A 17,526-nucleotide genomic window follows, 5' to 3' on the forward strand; every position below is an offset into this window, starting at 1 on the left:
CCACAGAAAATAAGTGGTCTTTGTCACTTTCACTATCATGCAGTCTCCCTCTTTGCGATCGGTCAAGGAGTGGCAAGAGTAGCCTGCGATAGTTGCCAGTTGGTGTTTGATATTTTTCAAGGTGTTTCCCATGGCCATAACAGTGGGAAGGCACTACTTCTCAAAGTATGAAATCTCATTGGGCTTAGGAGAGTGCCTCGTTCTTTCTAGCTTGGTATTCTTTACAATATTTAAGATGACCTTACTTTTATACAAATGAAAAGTCTTACAAAAACACATTAAAAGCTGAGGCTTTACATTCTGATTCTGAAAATATACAGTACATTATTTTAATGAAGATTTCATATGGCGTGAGTACTATATCATGAAGCCTGAATCGCAATATGAATTGTAATGTGAGTTAAGTGTACTTTTTATGCCTAGTCAATAAATGATTAATATACTTACCGATTGAAATTGAAAAGGATTATCATTTTTTCTCTCTTTCTGTATATTGTTTGCACTCGATAGTTCAGAAGTAGAAGGCGGTAAAGGAGCGTCCGTAGACTTAGTCAACTTGGTGCAGTTGAGCTGCTTAAAGACTCACGATCTCACACGATTTGAAGTTGTTTGTACTAATACTTAAGGCATCACAAAATGTTCAAATAAACAGATCTCACAGGCACATCGTATGACAGGATGGCAAATCTTTAGCCATATTGTGGTGTTAAACATCATTGGCAACATACATGCATAGATGAGAGAGCGGCGTGTCAGTAACATCCACAAGCTAGTGTGGACCGCATGTGGAAAAGAGGAAGAAGACTGTGTTTCCAAGGTTGAGAATCCCTGCACTATAAGATGAAGCTGGCCATTTAGCCCTTTTAACTGTCTACCTCATTGCAAACGGGTGCCTGAGACACTATGAACAGAAATTAAAGCTTTTGTTTTTGGTAGTTGCTTTTTTTTTCTATCGATCTTCTTTAATTTAATTTAATTTAATTTTATCTTATTTTTAGATGACATTACTGGAATGCACATGTGAAGACACAAGCATCCCTCGAGATTCTCGCGAGTCCACCACCGGTATTTCCTGCTTTGGGTCGGTGCTCCCAGGACCTGCTGTCCCATTTGTCCATGTAGTTCACGGGTTTTCATTCTAACCCTTTTCCTAATCAGTGACCAGTTTTCACTGCTAATTCACTTTTTTCCCTTCATTTTAATAGCCCTGTTTTTAAAGGATTCAGTCCTCTGAATTGATTCGCTTCTTCATTAAATGACAGCTCGTTTCACATCTCAATTCTGTTTGGCTAACAGATGACCAGCTAAACTGGGGCTTCAAACTCCAACCAGTTTCTTGCTGTTAATTAAACCAGTTATTTAATTATTCATTCTGCCACAGCTGACATTTCCAAAACTGATGATTTTATGTTTTTTTCTAAGAACACCGTCAAGACGTTTTGATGACCTGAGAGATCAGACCTTCACCTTTCTTTATTTTCAGATATTGTGTGATGGGCACAGGTGAGCTGGTCATGCGGCCACTTGTTTCGTGTAACATTATAGTTTGGCCGCTAAATAAGGAAAAAGAAACAACTAAGGGGTCTGAATCAAGCTAATTAAAAGAAGTAATTAGCAGCAAGGGCGGCACAGTGGCGCAGTGGGTAGCGCTGCTGCCTCGCAGTTGGGAGATCTGGGGACCTGGGTTCGCTTCTCGGGTCCTCCCTGCGTGGAGTTTGCATGTTCTCCCCGTGTCTGCGTGGGTTTCCTCCGGGCGCTCTGGTTTCCTCCCACAGTCCAAAGACATGCAGGTTAGGTGGATTGGCGATTCTAAATTGGCCCTAGTGTGTGCTTGGTGTGTGGGTGTGTTTGTGTGTGTCCTGCGGTGGGTTGGCACCCTGCCCAGGATTGGTTCCCTGCCTTGTGCCCTGTGTTGGTTGGGATTGGCTCCAGCAGACCCCCGTGACCCTGTGTTCGGATTCAGCGGGTTGGAAAATGGATGGATGGATGGAATTAGCAGCAAAAACTGGTCACTAATTACGAAGATGGTTAGAATGAAAACCTGCAGCAACTGCGGCCCTTCAGGCCTTGAGTTGGACACCCCTGATGTAATTAATTCCGCCCTGCGTTTAAGACTTGAGCATAACTGAAATCGATCGTAAATAAATAAACGAATGCAAATAATAATAATATGAAGAAGAAGAATTATGATGATGATGATGATGATGGTTATTATTATAAAGGCAATAAGATGTACTTCTTTTTTACTTCACAGACAATGGTAACCCCGCAAGACGTTATTTTATAAGGCGGTTTTGTTTACTTCCAACAGACGAATAGTGTGACATTGTGTTAATAGAAGGTAATTGACATCAATCGTAAATAAGTAAATGAACGCGAAAAAGCCAAAACGCCACCTTCTAATCGCCCGACTCCTCCGCCAGTTTCCCGCTCATCAGCTCCGACCTCAGACAGGTGCGCGCACACGTGCGTATGAGGCGTGCAGCCGCGGTGCGTTACCGGACTGTATAAGAGGGCAGGCGTCAGTTGGCTTATTTCATCGTACTTTGAAGTTCCTGGTTTCTTATCATGGGGTGTAAAGTGAAGTACCAGTTTCCACTTCTCGTGCTTTGGCTGCTTACTTTGTGCTTTGATGATATTTCTGGTTTTTGGAGGTCTGGCTTTCCTCACAAAGCAGTAGTAATACAGAAAGAGAGTGCCGTACAGCAAAGAGCGGGGTCGCCCGAAACGGTATCTGCACAATGCACTGAGTGGGATGTTATGGTGACCATCAACCCTGATCTGCTAGGCATTCAGCATCCTGTCCAGGCGTCCGATTTGTCAGTAGGAGGATGTGGCGTGACCAGCCAAACGCCAACGGCCTTCGTGATTGAGGCTCCGCTTCAGGGCTGTGGCAGCATCATTACGGTGAGATTTTGTGTTAATGACCGAGTAATTAACTAGTGACATTGCACGACTTATTTTTAATATTTGGTACATATGAATATAAAGATGGTACAACATGTAGAAGTTATTTTTACCATATAAGCCTGCTGGGTTGATCACATGGCACCCATGCTTGCGCTTTTTTATTTTTTTATTTTTATATAAATATATAACCAGAGCACTTCAGTTTGTTACACTTCACCAGGTTCAGAAAATTCTGTGCTAGTATCAGTAAGAAACTAGTTGCAGAAGGTGTACTAAGTGACTACATCACTTGACATGTTGCTTGTGGTGTGGCTTTTCTCTAGATGCTTGCTGATGAAATAGTGTACACCTTCACCCTTGACTACAACCCCTCTCCTCTTCCTGGAATTCCCATTATACGAACCAACCCAGCTGTGGTGCAGATTGAATGCCATTACCCCAGGTGAGATGCCTTTTTCTTTGTTTTGCAATTTGGCCTTGTAGATCTGCCTAAAATGTCTCCCCTTAAAGTCTGGCAAGATGGGAAGGAAAAAAAAAAAGCCTGTCTTCCTAACTGCTTGTCTCCCTTGCAGAAACCACAATGTCAGCAGTAATGCATTGAATCCCACTTGGGTCCCATATACCTCCACCATATCTGCTCAGGATTCTTTGGGATTCTCTCTGGTTATAATGAACAGTAAGGCATGGGGGGAGGGGGGGGAGGGGGTCTCCTTCTCAGCTTTTTAAAATTGGAGTCCTTGAACTATTTTTGCAGGATGACCATGACCATATGATATAAGGCAATGCTTTCTCTACAGGTGACTGGAGTGGACCAAGTTCCTCCAACATATTCTATCTAGGTGACCTCATCAACCTGCAGGCATCTGTCGACAGCACTAACCATGTGCCTCTGCAGCTCTTTGTGGACAACTGTGTGGCTTCAGATGGTTCTGCCCTAACATACACCTTCATTGGGAACAATGGGTGAGGAACCTAGACCTGACACATCCTAAGTCAAATGCCTTTCTTACAGCTGTGACCGCCTGTCTGTTTTGCAGATGCTTTACAGACAGCAAAGTGACTGGCTCCAATTCCCAGTTCATCACTCCCAGAATTGCTCCATCTACCCTCCAATTTGAACTTGATGCCTTCAGATTCTATGGTGTGGCTACAAGCTCAGTAAGTTTGGTCAATATTGGTGTAATGAAGTGTGCTAGGATGTTGCTTTGACATCAGATGTAGGAAGTGGCTGCTGAATTGCATGCTTGGGTTATTTGTATGCTTTCAGGTCTTCATTACCTGTCGTCTGAAGGTGACTTTGGCTTCCCAGGCCATTGACAACTTGAACAAGGCCTGCACCTACATAACTGGACTGAGCCAGTAAGTTAATGCAGGGTTAATTAGTTTGAGAACCATAGTAGCCCATAGGATTCTGACAGACCTGCTTTTCTAAAGGTGGACATCTGTAGATGGCAGTAACCAGGTATGTAGCTGCTGTGATGCCAATTGTGCTACTGGCCAAAAAAGGAGGATTGAGATGGCAAGACGCAGACCAGGGAGGAGTGGTAGGTGTCTACTGCAAGTAGCTTTTGGAGATGGTTCATTCTGTACATCAATCGCTAAAGGCATCCCACCCCCCTCTAGTAAAAACAATACCAGCTGAATGGGAGAAGACCCTTGTGGTTGGCCCCTTATACCTGGAAAAGAAGCCACAACCTGCAGTATCTGAACATCTGACCTCTACAGGACAGAGTCCATCTGGTAAGGACATAACCGGGTTAATGCAAAATAACAAATTGAAGGGAAGTTGTGATGTAGATGGAATTAAAGGCTTGGGTGGGGAGTGATGCAACCCTGTTTCTAGCACACCTAGAATAACCAACTAACCATAACATGCTACTCATCCACATGTGTGCCAAACACAATCTACAGTGGTTTTCTTTTACAGGTTCCTTTGTGCTGGTCCTGGGTTCAATGCTGGTTGTATTGGGTCTGGCATGTTCAGCTTTTCTTCTGTTCCTTTTGTACCAGAAACCTCATTTCTAATTAAAATGAATGGATCATGTTTGTAGTGTGTGTTGGGTGTGTTTTTTTTTTTTTTTTTTTTTTTTTTGCTAAAGATGGTCTTTAAACCATGCCCAATGAGTATTAAACTTGGGATAATCCTGGTATGTTCAGGCCAGCAATGGCTTTAACAAAAGGAGGACCACTGGCAAAACTCTGCCTGTGCTCAAGGTTTTTTGGGTCCATGTGTTTGGTTCTGGTTTTTTTTTTCCAAGCTTGGGTGCGATTTTATTAAACTGCCACTTTCCTACCATTTTTGCTAATTTAATCCCAGGTTGAGAATGAGATGCATAGAAATTCAATGGCTATTGTGACGACCCCCCCCCCCCCAATGTGGGGTTGAGCAGGTATGTTAATGCCTCTCAGAATGAGGTTTTAGAGCCAGCAACCACATAAAAATGAGCATTAAGCCTCCCTTGGTTAAAGAATATTGAAATGTAGGTTTGTAATGGATGTCTGTTAGACAATTGTATGCTTTAAGACTGTCTAGAGTAACTTGGACAAATAGGTCCTCATTGGATGGAGGAAATGCAAAAGATTTTTGCTACACCTCCCTAGTCGCATGCTGGTCCTGTACAGAAGTGATGAAGACTTAATAGGCTGTGGAGCACAAGTGACGGGAGGTAATGGTTCAGCTACAGGCTTCACTAGCGAGGCCTCAACTGGAGAGTTGATCGTCTTGCACTGCATTTGACCAGTGGTCAAGGGGGTGTGTGGTGGTGCTTCCTTTTAAACCCTCCCTCCCCCCCCCCCCCCCCCCCCCCCCCCCCCCCCCCCCCCCAATATTTTATTGTTGGGGCCATATCTTGGCATCTTCAGTCTCCAACTAATCAAAAGAACAGAACTGTCTACAAGACCTTCTTGGTGTTCAGTCTCATCAAATTGGCTCAAAAGCTCCAGTAGTTGGACTAGATCAATTTGTAACTCCAGCAATGGACATTGACAGATGCATTGACTAGTGTACTTCGGGGGGGGGGGGGATCCGGCCAGATCTGCTTAATTGCACCCTATTTAACATTGACTTGTTCTTTCAAGTACTTTGGAAACCAGTCTCCCTACCCCCCCAAATTCAATTTTCAGCCTGGAATGGCTAACCTTGCTGCCAGCTACAGCTCTATTTTTTTTTTTTTTTTTTTTTCACAATCCTCCTCCCAGATATTTGCCTCCAGTGTTGGCTATTTTTAAGGTCTCTCTCTGTTTAAGAATTATAAAGACATTAAAGTTTGAGTTGCTGTACAGGATGCTGTTATGTACAAGGATACCCAGCAGAGACCACTTATGTTTTAGACTGCAGTGAGGGGTTCTGCACAGGGTATGCGTTTCCCATATACAGGTGTTGGTCATAAAATTAGAATATCATGACAGTTGATTTATTTCAGTAATTCCATTCAAAAAGTGAAACTTGTTTATTGGATTCATTACACACAGACTGATGTTTAATCAAATGTTTTTCTTTTAATTTTGATTATAACTGACAACTAAAGTCCCAAATTCAGTATCTTGGAAAATTAGAATATTGTGAAAAGGTTCAATATTGAAGACACCTGGTGCCACACTCTAATCGGCTAACTCAAAACACCTGCAAAAGCCTTTAAATGATCAGTCTAGTTCTGTAGGCTACACAATTCTGGGGAAGACTGCTGACTTGACAGTTGTCCAAAAGACGACCATTGACACCTTGCACAAGGAGGACAAGACACAAAAGGTCATTGCTAAAGAGGCTGGCTGTTCACGGAGCTCTGTGTCCAAGCACATTAATAGAGAGACGAAGGGAAGGACAAGATGTGGTAGAAAAAAGTGTACAAGCAATAGGGATAACCGCACCCTGGAGAGGATTGTGAAACAAAACCCATTCAAAAATGTGGGGGAGATTCAGAGTGGACTGCAGCTGGAGTCACTGCTTCAAGAACCACAACGCACAGACTTATGAAAGACATGGGTTTCAGCTGTCGCATTCCTTGTCAAGCCACTCTTAAACAAAAGACAGTTGGACTGCTGCCGAGTGGTCCAAAGTTCTGTGATGAAAGTAAATTTTGCATTTCCTTTGGAAATCAACGTCCCAGAGTCTGGAGGAAGAGAGGAGGGGCACAGAATCCATGTTGCTTGAGGTCCAGTGTAAAGTTTCCAGAGTCCGTGATGGTCAGTCATCTGCTGGTGTTGGTCCATTGTGTTTTCTGAGGTCCAAGGTCAATGCAGCCATCTACCAAGAAGTTTTAGAGCACTTCATGCTTCTTGCTGCTGACGAACTTTATGGAGATGCAGATTTCATTTTCCAACAGGACCTGGCACCTGCACACAATGCCAAAGCTACCAGTACCTGGTTTAAGGACCATGGTATCCCTGTTCTTGATTGGCCAGCAAACTCGCCTGACCTTAACCCCATAGAAAATCTATGGGGTATTGTGAAGAGGAAGATGCAATATGCCAGATCCAACAATTCAGAAGAGCTGAAGGCCACTATCGGAGCAAAATGGGCTCTCATAACACCTGAGCAGTGGCACAGACTGATCGACTCCATGCCACGCCGCATTGCTGCAGTAATCCAGGCCAAAGGAGCCCCAACTAAATATTGAGTGCTGTACATGCTCATACCTTTCAGTTGGCCAACATTTCTAAAAATCCTTTTTTTGCATTGGTCTTAATTGATATTCTAATTTTTCAAAATACTGAATTTGGGACTTTCATTAGTTGTCAGTTATAATCATCAACATTAAAAGAAATAAACATTTGAAATACATCAGTCTGTGTGTAATGAATGAATCTAATATACAAGTTTCACTTTTTGAATGGAATTACTAAAATAAATCAACTTTCATATTCTAATTTTATGACCAGCACCTGTACATAGCTACACAGCAGCAAATCAGTTAACCCTTTTCAGTGTTTACTTTCAGAGCAAAAGGCACTATATACAAAGAAAATCGCAGTATTTAAAGGCAAGGAGTGAAGCTGCTGAAACAAACTGCAAGAGTTCTGCTTCGTTTGACTCCCTTTGATACCTTGAATGGGTTTCCTAACCTGCCAGTCTTGCACTGCAAAAAAAAAATTCTAATGTTCTGTGTGTAATGTGCTTTTGGATGATGTCCACTCTCGGCTTGTCATTAAATAAAATGGTGACTTGGCTGACCTTTACTTTGGAAAGGTGCTGAATCAAATAATGGCATTTCCTCCAGGAATGTGGTGGTTTAAAAAAAAAAAAAAAAAAGGTGCTTGGCTGTGGTTTGGTATGGAAAGAAAGCACACGGGGGCATGCAGAGGGGGGCTCATAACTAGTCTCTCTGCCCCTTGGTGGAGATGGCTGAAAATACAGCACCCTCTCAACAAGGACCACAAGGCCAACTCAATTGTAGTGGATTAAAGTATGGTGGTTTGTCTTCAAGGATGATCACCTATCCTGGCAAACTCCATCACTACCATGCAGAAAATTCTTCCATCCCCACTTCACGGGGAGCTTATTGCGTTCCTGGTAATACCTAAAGGACAATTTTGCCTTGGATGGCATTCACTGTACAAAGGGGTTTCATAAAATTAACATTAAGCCTAGAATGGCCATTCACTCTGGGAGGGGGGGAGAAATGCCTGTGTTCAATATGGAAAATATATAAAATACAACTGCACCTTTCATTGTGGACACTTTGCCTAAAGAAATGACTTTAAATAGAGCTTGTCTAGTTTCCCCTTCTTAAAAGCATCACAAAAAAGGATAATAGCTGAAGTGTATCCATCAAGGGGTGCTCTTTCTCCCCTGGGATGTGTTTTCTGATGCAGCCTAGACTAGAGCAAATACCATCCCTTTTGTAACCATGGTGGCAATAATTACACAAGAGAAATATGATGCAAAAGAGAGATGTATTGTGACGGATGGCCGGGATGCCCCTTCAGTATATGTTCCAGGGAGCAAGCATGGGCTACCCAATACCTCCCCTGGGATGCTAGATGGCAACCCCCCCTGGGTTGCAATGGTGCCTTGGACTCCTGCAGGGATTCATGGGAGTTGGAGTTTGGTACAGCCCTGTTGGGATCTGCAGACGCTGCCAGGGGGTGCTGCAGCAGGAGCTGCCAAGCCCTTATATGGGCAGTGTTTTCACCACACTTGGAAGTGCAGGCAGAAATGGGCAATCAAGAACCTGGAGCACTTCTGGGTGCCGTATAAAAGGAGCCAGCAGCCACCACTGGAGGAGCCAGTCAGGAGGAGGGAGATGAAGCTGCCCGGGAGAAATGGAGGATTTAAAGATTTGTGCTTGTGCTTTTGTGTGTTTGCGGGACTGTGTTGTGGCCATAGCCCACAGATGAAGAAATATAAAAAGTTCATTTATTTTATGTGTGACTCATATAACACTTTATCAAAGTATTTAACTTGCCTTAAAAGATAAACTTCCATTCCCAATAATACCTTGAATAGTCATGTATACACACATATTCAGGCCAGAGAGAAGCCAAAAAAACATCACAGCCAGTTCTTCAGGTGGGAAAACATTGCCAACTTTATGTCCATTCAGCAGAAAGTTTGGTGGCATGGAGGCGCTTCTGATTTTGTGCTGGATCCTTGTCATTATAACCACTCAATTATTTACATATTCATAGCATTCTTGTCACGTATGGGGACAGAGTGTTTACTTCTGGAGTGAACCCAAATAACACCTTCACCTGTTCTCAACATGTATAGCATATCAGTCAAGCAGATATCAACACTTTTGAAATAACCTACTTGTATATCCTTCACGTGTCTTCTGTCCATCTCTCTAGTCTGTGCCTTCCAGTTGTCAATTGTCCATCTCTCTGCCATTCTCTCTTTCAGCTGAATTGCATGATTTTGAAATAAATTTCACAGATTATATTAGCACAAAATAACCTTCTTACTCCACTAAGTTACATTCTTTTCCTTTGCCTCTTCTTTTACATCTCTTCTCTCTATTATAAAAAAAAATCTTGCGACGAGACGTGATCTTCTGAAGAGAGACAGAGAGACACTTGAGAGAGGCAGAGACACTTTCACTTCCCGCGACATGGTCAAGTCATGCCATACTGATATCCTTTGGAAGCATGTTCCCATGAGATGGTGACCTAGGCAAGGAAAGTAATAATCAGCCGGGAACAAGTGGAATTGAAAACCTTGCAGGTCCAAACGGGGTCAGAAATAAAAGACAAAGAGTAAAAGACACAGCAGAACTTCATAAAGATGTTCAAAAACATTGGCGCCATACACATGCAGAGGAGGTTACAGATTATGACAGCAGTGGAATTTAAAAGACTCAAAAAAACCTTGGAGCGATACACACACAGAGCAAGTTCAAAAACATGACAGTACTAAAATTCGAAAGTGTCAACAACAGGACAGTACAGATCGCATTTGCGCAAACAAATGGAAATTATGAAATAATGGAACAGCAAAAAGAGATCGAATATATGGACTTAGGTGATATGTCGGAAGTATGTAGATATTGTATACGCACCAAGCACATTCATCATCAGCAGAGGTTGTTTAATAAGTTGGCGATAAAGTCATGTGACTTTCAAAGAAGCAACAGGTAGTTCGTTTGAGTTATTGTCGCTGGTTAAGAGCAAAAGGTTAGTGAAATAAAAGTTAAAAAAACAAAAACACATACACAATGAGAAATATTCAGATATTAGCCGACGCCCGCTGTAGCATACGGCAGTGTAAGAATAGGAACGGAAAACGGTGAGAAAGGAATTCAGAAATCAAGAAGAAATAAATACGTCTTGAAAAACGTAGTTGTGAATAAGTGTTTTGGTGGAGACAACAGATGAGTCGAAAGATCTAACCCTAGAAAAAGCCATGTACAACTGATTGTGGCTGAAGACTGGTTGTTGTAGATTAACACAAATCTTTTCAAACGTTTGTCCTTGGGACTTGTTGATAGTCATGGGGAAGGTGAGTCTGAGTAGGAATTGTGTGTGTTTAAATGTAAAAGGGAGATTGGTGTCAGAAGGAAGGAGAGAGATTCTGGGAATGAAGATTGTTTCAGAATTTTGGATAGCGATCAGTTTGCATTCAATAATATTTGTATGTATTCAGGTAACGATGAGTCTTGTTTCATTGCAAAGACCTTTTGATGGCATAGTATTTAGGAGGAGCATTACTACAGCTCCCACCTTCAGATGAAGGATATGGAGAGGCATGCCAGTTGGTGTGAGGGTGTATAAAAACTCCTGTGGGTACGTTAGTTGATCATTAGGATCATCACTGACTACTGTATCTATACTCTTGAAGGTCACTTTTTCACCCTGTATAAGATCAAGAACTTTGTTGTTAATATGTAGAGAATCATCATTTGTGATGCTCAGTATTGCTCTTGCAGCCAGTTCTTGGGGAGTCACAGTTGAGAAATTAATATCACCGTAAAGTTGAGCAACTGGGTCTTGTTGTTGTGGTAAACATTGAGAAGGTAGTTCTGCCGTTAGTTTTGTTACATGTATACATGTATATTGGACTTCCTGGAAATGTGGATGGTAATATGATCATTTTGCCTACACGTATGTTGTTATTTTCAGCGTTTGCTTGTAGTGCGTCTGATAGTCCTTTGTATTGTTCTATGCGCAGATTTTGTTGATCTAATCTGAGATAGTTGAGATGCGTGCCCCCTGTTTTAACATACGCATCTACGACGTACTGTTGGAATAGTTTGTCGCTGGAGTGCAAAATACTAAATGTATTCCTCATTGCTAATCTGTACGCGTCCTATTGGCATTGAGTAAGCCTTATTCGCTTGGCAGTTCTTTTATCGGGAACATGTTGCTAAATTACAAACGCAGCACCCTGAGGCGCTTGTGCTAATCGCTGGAGACTTTAACCATGTGACGCTGGACAAAACATTGCCTGCATTCTCCCAGTATGTGGACTGTAACACCCGGGGAAATAAGACTATTGATTTACTGTATGCAAACGTTAAAGACGCATACAGCGCCACCCCGCTGCCTGCGCTTGGGAAAGGAGATCATAACCTGGTTCAGCTTCAGCCTCACTATAAACCAAAAGTTAGAGTCCTACCTGTAACCACACGATCATTCAGGAAGTGGACCCCGGAGGCTGAGAATACTCTGAGAGAACTTTTTGGAACTACAGACTGGGATATCCTGCAGGGATCTCATAATGAGAACATTGAGGAAGTTGTTGACTGCACTACTGATTACATCAACTTCTGTATGGACATTGTAGTTCCAGTAAGAACTGTACGCTGCTATGCTAACAACAAGCCATGGATTACAAGTGACATCAAGGGCCTTTTGAATCAGAAGAAAAGGGCTTTTAAAGACGGTGATCAGCATGAGCTCAAGTGCGTGCAGAAGGAACTCCGAGTCCAACTCAGGGCGGCGAAGGAGCAGTACAGGAGAAAGCTGGAGCAGAAGTTGCAGAATAACAGCATGAAGGAAGTGTGGGATGGGATGAAGATCATCATTGGCTGCAGCTCGAAGCGGGGTACCACCATCAAGAGAGACGTGAAGAGAGCAAACCAAATGAACAACTTTTTTAACAGGTTTGACCACCCTAACCCACTCTCACTCTCACCTCGGAGTACTGCACCCTCCACACATCCTTCTGCTGATACCAGCATAGGAAAAACATCCCCACCCATAATAACAACAGCGCAAGTGAGCAGAGAGCTGAGGAGACTTCGTGCCAGCAAAGCAGCGGGTCCAGATGGAGTATCGCCACGACTGCTGAAGGTCTGTGCATCGGAGCTAGGGGGGTCCTCTACAGCGCATCTTCAACCTGAGCCTGGAACAGGGGAGAGTCCCGAGGCTTTGGAAAACATCTTGTATCACCCCAGTCCCAAAGGTATCACGTCCTAGTGAGCTGAATGACTTTCGGCCTGTTGCTCTGACATCACATGTGATGAAGACCATGGAGAGGCTGCTGCTTCACCACCTTAGGCCACAGGTTCAACACGCCCTTGACCCTCTGCAGTTTGCATATCAGGAGAAGGTGGGAGCGGAAGATGCCATCATCTATATGCTACACCGATCCCTCTCTCACTTGGACAGAGGCAGTGGTGCTGTAAGAATTATGTTTCTAGACTTCTCTAGCGCCTTCAACACAATCCAACCTCTGCTCCTTAGGGACAAGCTGACAGAGATGGGATTAGATTCATACCTAGTGGCATGGATCGTGGACTATCTTAAAGACAGACCTCAGTATGTGCGTCTTGGGAACTGCACGTCTGACATTGTGGTCAGCAACACAGGAGCGCCACAAGGGACTGTACTTTCTCCGGTCCTGTTCAGCCTATATACATCGGACTTCCAATACAACTCGGAGTCCTGCCATGTGCAAAAGTTCGCTGATGACACTGCTATCGTGGGCTGTATCAGGAATGGGCTGGAGGAGGAGTATAGGGACCTAATCAATGACTTTGTTAAATGGTCCGACTCAAACCACCTACACCTGAACACCAGCAAAACCAAGGAGCTGGTGGTGGATTTTAGGAGGCCCAGACCCCTCATAGACCCAGTGATCATCAAAGGTGACTGTGTGCAGATGGTGCAGACCTATAAATATCTGGGAGTGCAGCTGGATGATAAATTAGACTGGACTGCCAATACTGATGCGCTGTGCAAGAAAGGACAAAGCCGGTTATACTTCCTTAGAAGGCTGGCTTCCTTCAACATCTGCAATAAGATGCTGCAGATGTTCTATCAAACAGTTGTGGTGAGCGCCCTCTTCTACGCAGTGGTGTGCTGGGGAGGCAGCATTAAGAGGAAAGACGCCTCACGCCTGGACAAACTGGTGAGGAAGGCAGGCTCTATTGTTGGCATGGAGCTGGACAGTTTAACATCTGTGGCAGAGCGAAGGGCGCTCAGCAGGCTCCTATCAATTATGGAGAATCCACTGCATCCACTAAATAATGTCATCTCCAGACAGAAGAGCAGCTTCAGCGACAGACTGCTGTCACTGTCCTGCTCCACAGACAGATTGAGGAGATCGTTCCTCCCCCAAACTATGCGACTCTTTAATTCCACCAGGGGGGGTAAACGTTAATATTTAACATTATACATAGTTATTGTCTGTTTTTTTTCACCTGTATTATTATCATTCTTTAATTTAATATTATTTATTGTATCAGTATGCTGCTGCTGAAGAATGTGAATTTCCCATTGGGATTAATAAAGTATCTATCTATCTATCTATCTATCTATCTATCTATCTATCTATCTATCTATCTATCTATCTATCTATCTATCTATCTATCTATCTATCTATCTATCTATGTTGTAAAGCTTTGTGCCAGCCAATGTCTCTGTAAAGGAATAAAAGTGTGTAAACTATAACATGACATACAAAAACCTGTCAACAGAGAAGATACTGTCGTTCATTTTATAACAAAGGCTTAGGAAACAACCGTCACAGTATAATGAAAATAGCAAGGTGTATGGGAGGCCGCAGGCAGCGTGGGGAAGGGTTTGGAAGAGGACGAATAGGAATCGAGAAATGCCATGTCGGCTGCGTGTGGGTGGGACCGGTTTTGAAGTGGAAGCACGACGAACCAGAAGAGAAATATATATAAGAAATTAATTTAAAATACTTAATCACACAGACTAACGCTACTCCGTTTTGTGTTTTTTCTTGTATTCTCTTTTAATGTTATATCAAGGCCGGCGCAGTGGTATCGCTGCTGCCTCGCAGTAAGAAAACCCGGGTTCACTTCCCAGGTTCTCCCTGGGTGGAGTTGCTTTATTGACATGAGCCATGTTTATTTAACATAACATAATTAATTTAACAGAGAATGAAAAAGTTTCATTCATTTTATATAAAAATATCATGCTGTTTCAGAATATAATAATTTAGTGCATTAAGCATAATTAAATTATTTTTTGATGTGCAACCGATGTACATATTTTTTTATTTTATTCTGACATGCCATTTGTTTTAATGTACATGTCTACAATAATAATTTTGCGTTAGCATCATTCAATGCACAAAACATTGATTTACACAATAATGGACCATACGCTATGAGAATCTGTGTTCCCGCAACAATTACAGTTACGACAAGTTTAATTTTGAAAAAAACACACAATTTGGTCAGTTGTATCTTAATGATCATGGAGAAGGCAATGCAACATAAAATTGAAAGAGTTAAATGATCTGAGGTAATAGAAATTCTACAGCCAATAATGGATACAAATCCATACGTCCAAAAGTATCACACTTTACACGAGATTTACCAACAACACACGGACAAATACATTTTCTTGGATGTCTATATGAATCTGAAAGATCATAGTCGCATTTATAATAAACCCACGTGTGACGAATTGTCAGTGATAATACTTTCAAAAGATGGAGACATCAAAGACAGAGTAGATGTTCGTGTATATCCAAAGGCAAAGCATGCTTCGTCATTTATGTCAAATACATTGCCACATGTCGACCCTTTACATTTGCTTTACCCAGATGGCGAAACAGGATGGTCGTGCAATATGAATCAAATGCATTCAGCAAAACGAATAACACCCACACAATATTTCGGGTCAAAATTAGCGATACGTTCCCTTAACCCACTTCTGTCATTTCAACGTCTATCGCAACATTACATTATTAATACGTATGTAAAAGTCGCAGCTGATCGCCTCTTCTTTATTAAATCGAATCACGCTAAACTTAGAATGGAACATATGCAAGGTCTCATTGATAGATAGATAGATTCAAAATAGGCACAGCAGTAATATTACCATCATCATGTCATGGTAGTCCAAGAGCATTGCAGCAGTTATATCATGATTCAATGGCAATATCCAGAACTATTGGTTGGCCAGATTTATTTCTTACAATGATGTTCAATACACAATGGCTAGAAATCCTCAGCTTCTTGAGAACAATGCCACCTGCTACATCTGCTCTGGATATTCCCACTTTCATAATAGATTGTTTTTGTCTTGTTTTAACTGAAACAATATTCACTCACGGCCAGTTATACGTTGCATTATCAAAAGTGAACTCAATTCCCATGAAAAAAATACTTTAAATTGTGTTTCCACAGGACTAAACCTGGGCGTTAGCGAACGAAGCGAGCAGGGGCAGAACCCGTAGTGTAATATCAAATGTTTCACTCTGTATAGCATTTCATATATTGATATACAGTGATCCCTCGCTATATCGCGCTTCGCCTTTCGCGGCTTCACTCCATCGCGGATTTTATATGTAAGCATATTTAAATATATATCGCGGATTTTTTGCTGGTTCGCGGATTTCTGCGGACAATGGGTCTTTTAATTTCTGGTACATGCTTCCTCAGTTGGTTTGCCCAGTTGATTTCATACAAGGGACGCTATTGGCAGATGGCTGAGAAGCTACCCAACTTACTTTTCTCTCTCTCTTGCGCTGACTATCAGTGATCCTGACGTAGGGGGTGTGAGCAGGGGGGCTGTTCGCACACCTAGACGATACGGACGCTCGTCTAAAAATGCTGAAAGATTATCTTCATGTTGCTATCTTTTGTGCAGCTGCTTCCTGAAACGACATGCAGCAAGGTGCTTCACATACTTAAAAGCTCGAAGGGCACGTATTGATTTTTGATTGAAAAACAAACTCTCTTTCTCTTTGTCTGCTCCTGACGGAGGGGGTGTGAGCTGCCGCCTTCAACAGCTTTGTGCCGCGGTGCTTCGCATACTTAAAAGCAAACAGCCCTATTGATTTGTTTGCTTTTCTCTATCTATGTGACATTCTGTGCTCCTGACAAGCACTCCTTTGAAGAGGAAGATATGTTTGCATTCTTTTAATTGTGAGATGGAACTGTCATCTCTGTCTTGTCATGGAGCACAGTTTAAACTTTTGAAAAAGAGACAAATGTTTGTTTGCAGTGTTTGAATAACATTCCTGTCTCTCTACAACCTCCTGTGTTTCTGCGCAAATCTGTGACCCAAGCATGACAATATAAAAATAACCATATAAACATATGGTTTCTACTTCGCGGATTTTCTTATTTCGCGGGTGGCTCTGGAACGCAACCCCCGCGATGGAGGAGGGATTACTGTATATTGAAAAACACTTCACAAAGCAGATATCTTGAACTTGAAGTCTCTTGTTCAGTTCTGTGTCTCAAGTGTTGAATTGCAAATTGTGAGCCTGCAAGTTCAACACCAGCAAATGTAATTTGGGTTTCTGCAGCTCTGAGCACCTTGCTAAGTCAGACCATAGGTATTTTCCTCATCCCTTCTGCAACACCAACATTGTGCTGTGCTGATGTGCCAATGGATTCTCTGCTGTTTACATCACTCTTATAGGTAGCTCACTATCCTTATACATGAATCCCAACTTGTCTTTCTGACTTTGGCAAGCCTGGTATTTTTATAGATCCCCCTGCAGCTGGCTCTGAAGCAGAATGGAATGCCAGCTCAAACTATTAACGATATGAGGCCTAGGCTGAAGTAACAAACTTTTTCATACTGTAATCATGGTGGCAAGTTGTATGTATTGTTAATTCAACGAGACTGTTACATTTCTCTTTTTTTTTAAAGATGATTCTGTGCTTCTTCTGTGTTTTCTTTTGTTGAGATGACAAAAAAAAAATGAAAATGAGAAAAATCAGCCTACCTAACATCTTCACAAGAGCC

The 17,526-nt window shown here is 42.3% G+C and overlaps 2 protein-coding genes across 2 annotated transcripts in view; both read left to right on the top strand.

Annotated features, from left to right (window-relative positions):
* plscr3b (phospholipid scramblase 3b) overlaps window positions 1-17,526 on the top strand; it is a 482,910-nt gene that overhangs the window by 244,324 nt on the left and 221,060 nt on the right. The window lies entirely within an intron of this gene.
* Window positions 2,534-4,956, top strand: LOC114649017 (zona pellucida sperm-binding protein 3-like). The gene is made up of 9 exons (XM_028798418.2): window positions 2,534-2,907; window positions 3,234-3,352; window positions 3,483-3,586; window positions 3,708-3,873; window positions 3,948-4,068; window positions 4,178-4,269; window positions 4,345-4,454; window positions 4,534-4,650; window positions 4,838-4,956. The coding sequence occupies exons 1-9, from the start codon at window positions 2,569-2,571 to the stop codon at window positions 4,933-4,935; spliced, it is 1,266 nt and encodes a 421-aa protein (XP_028654251.1). The 5' UTR covers window positions 2,534-2,568; the 3' UTR covers window positions 4,936-4,956.

The sequence above is a fragment of the Erpetoichthys calabaricus genome, chromosome 3, assembly GCF_900747795.2.
Source record: "Erpetoichthys calabaricus chromosome 3, fErpCal1.3, whole genome shotgun sequence".
Taxonomy (NCBI): domain Eukaryota; kingdom Metazoa; phylum Chordata; class Cladistia; order Polypteriformes; family Polypteridae; genus Erpetoichthys; species Erpetoichthys calabaricus.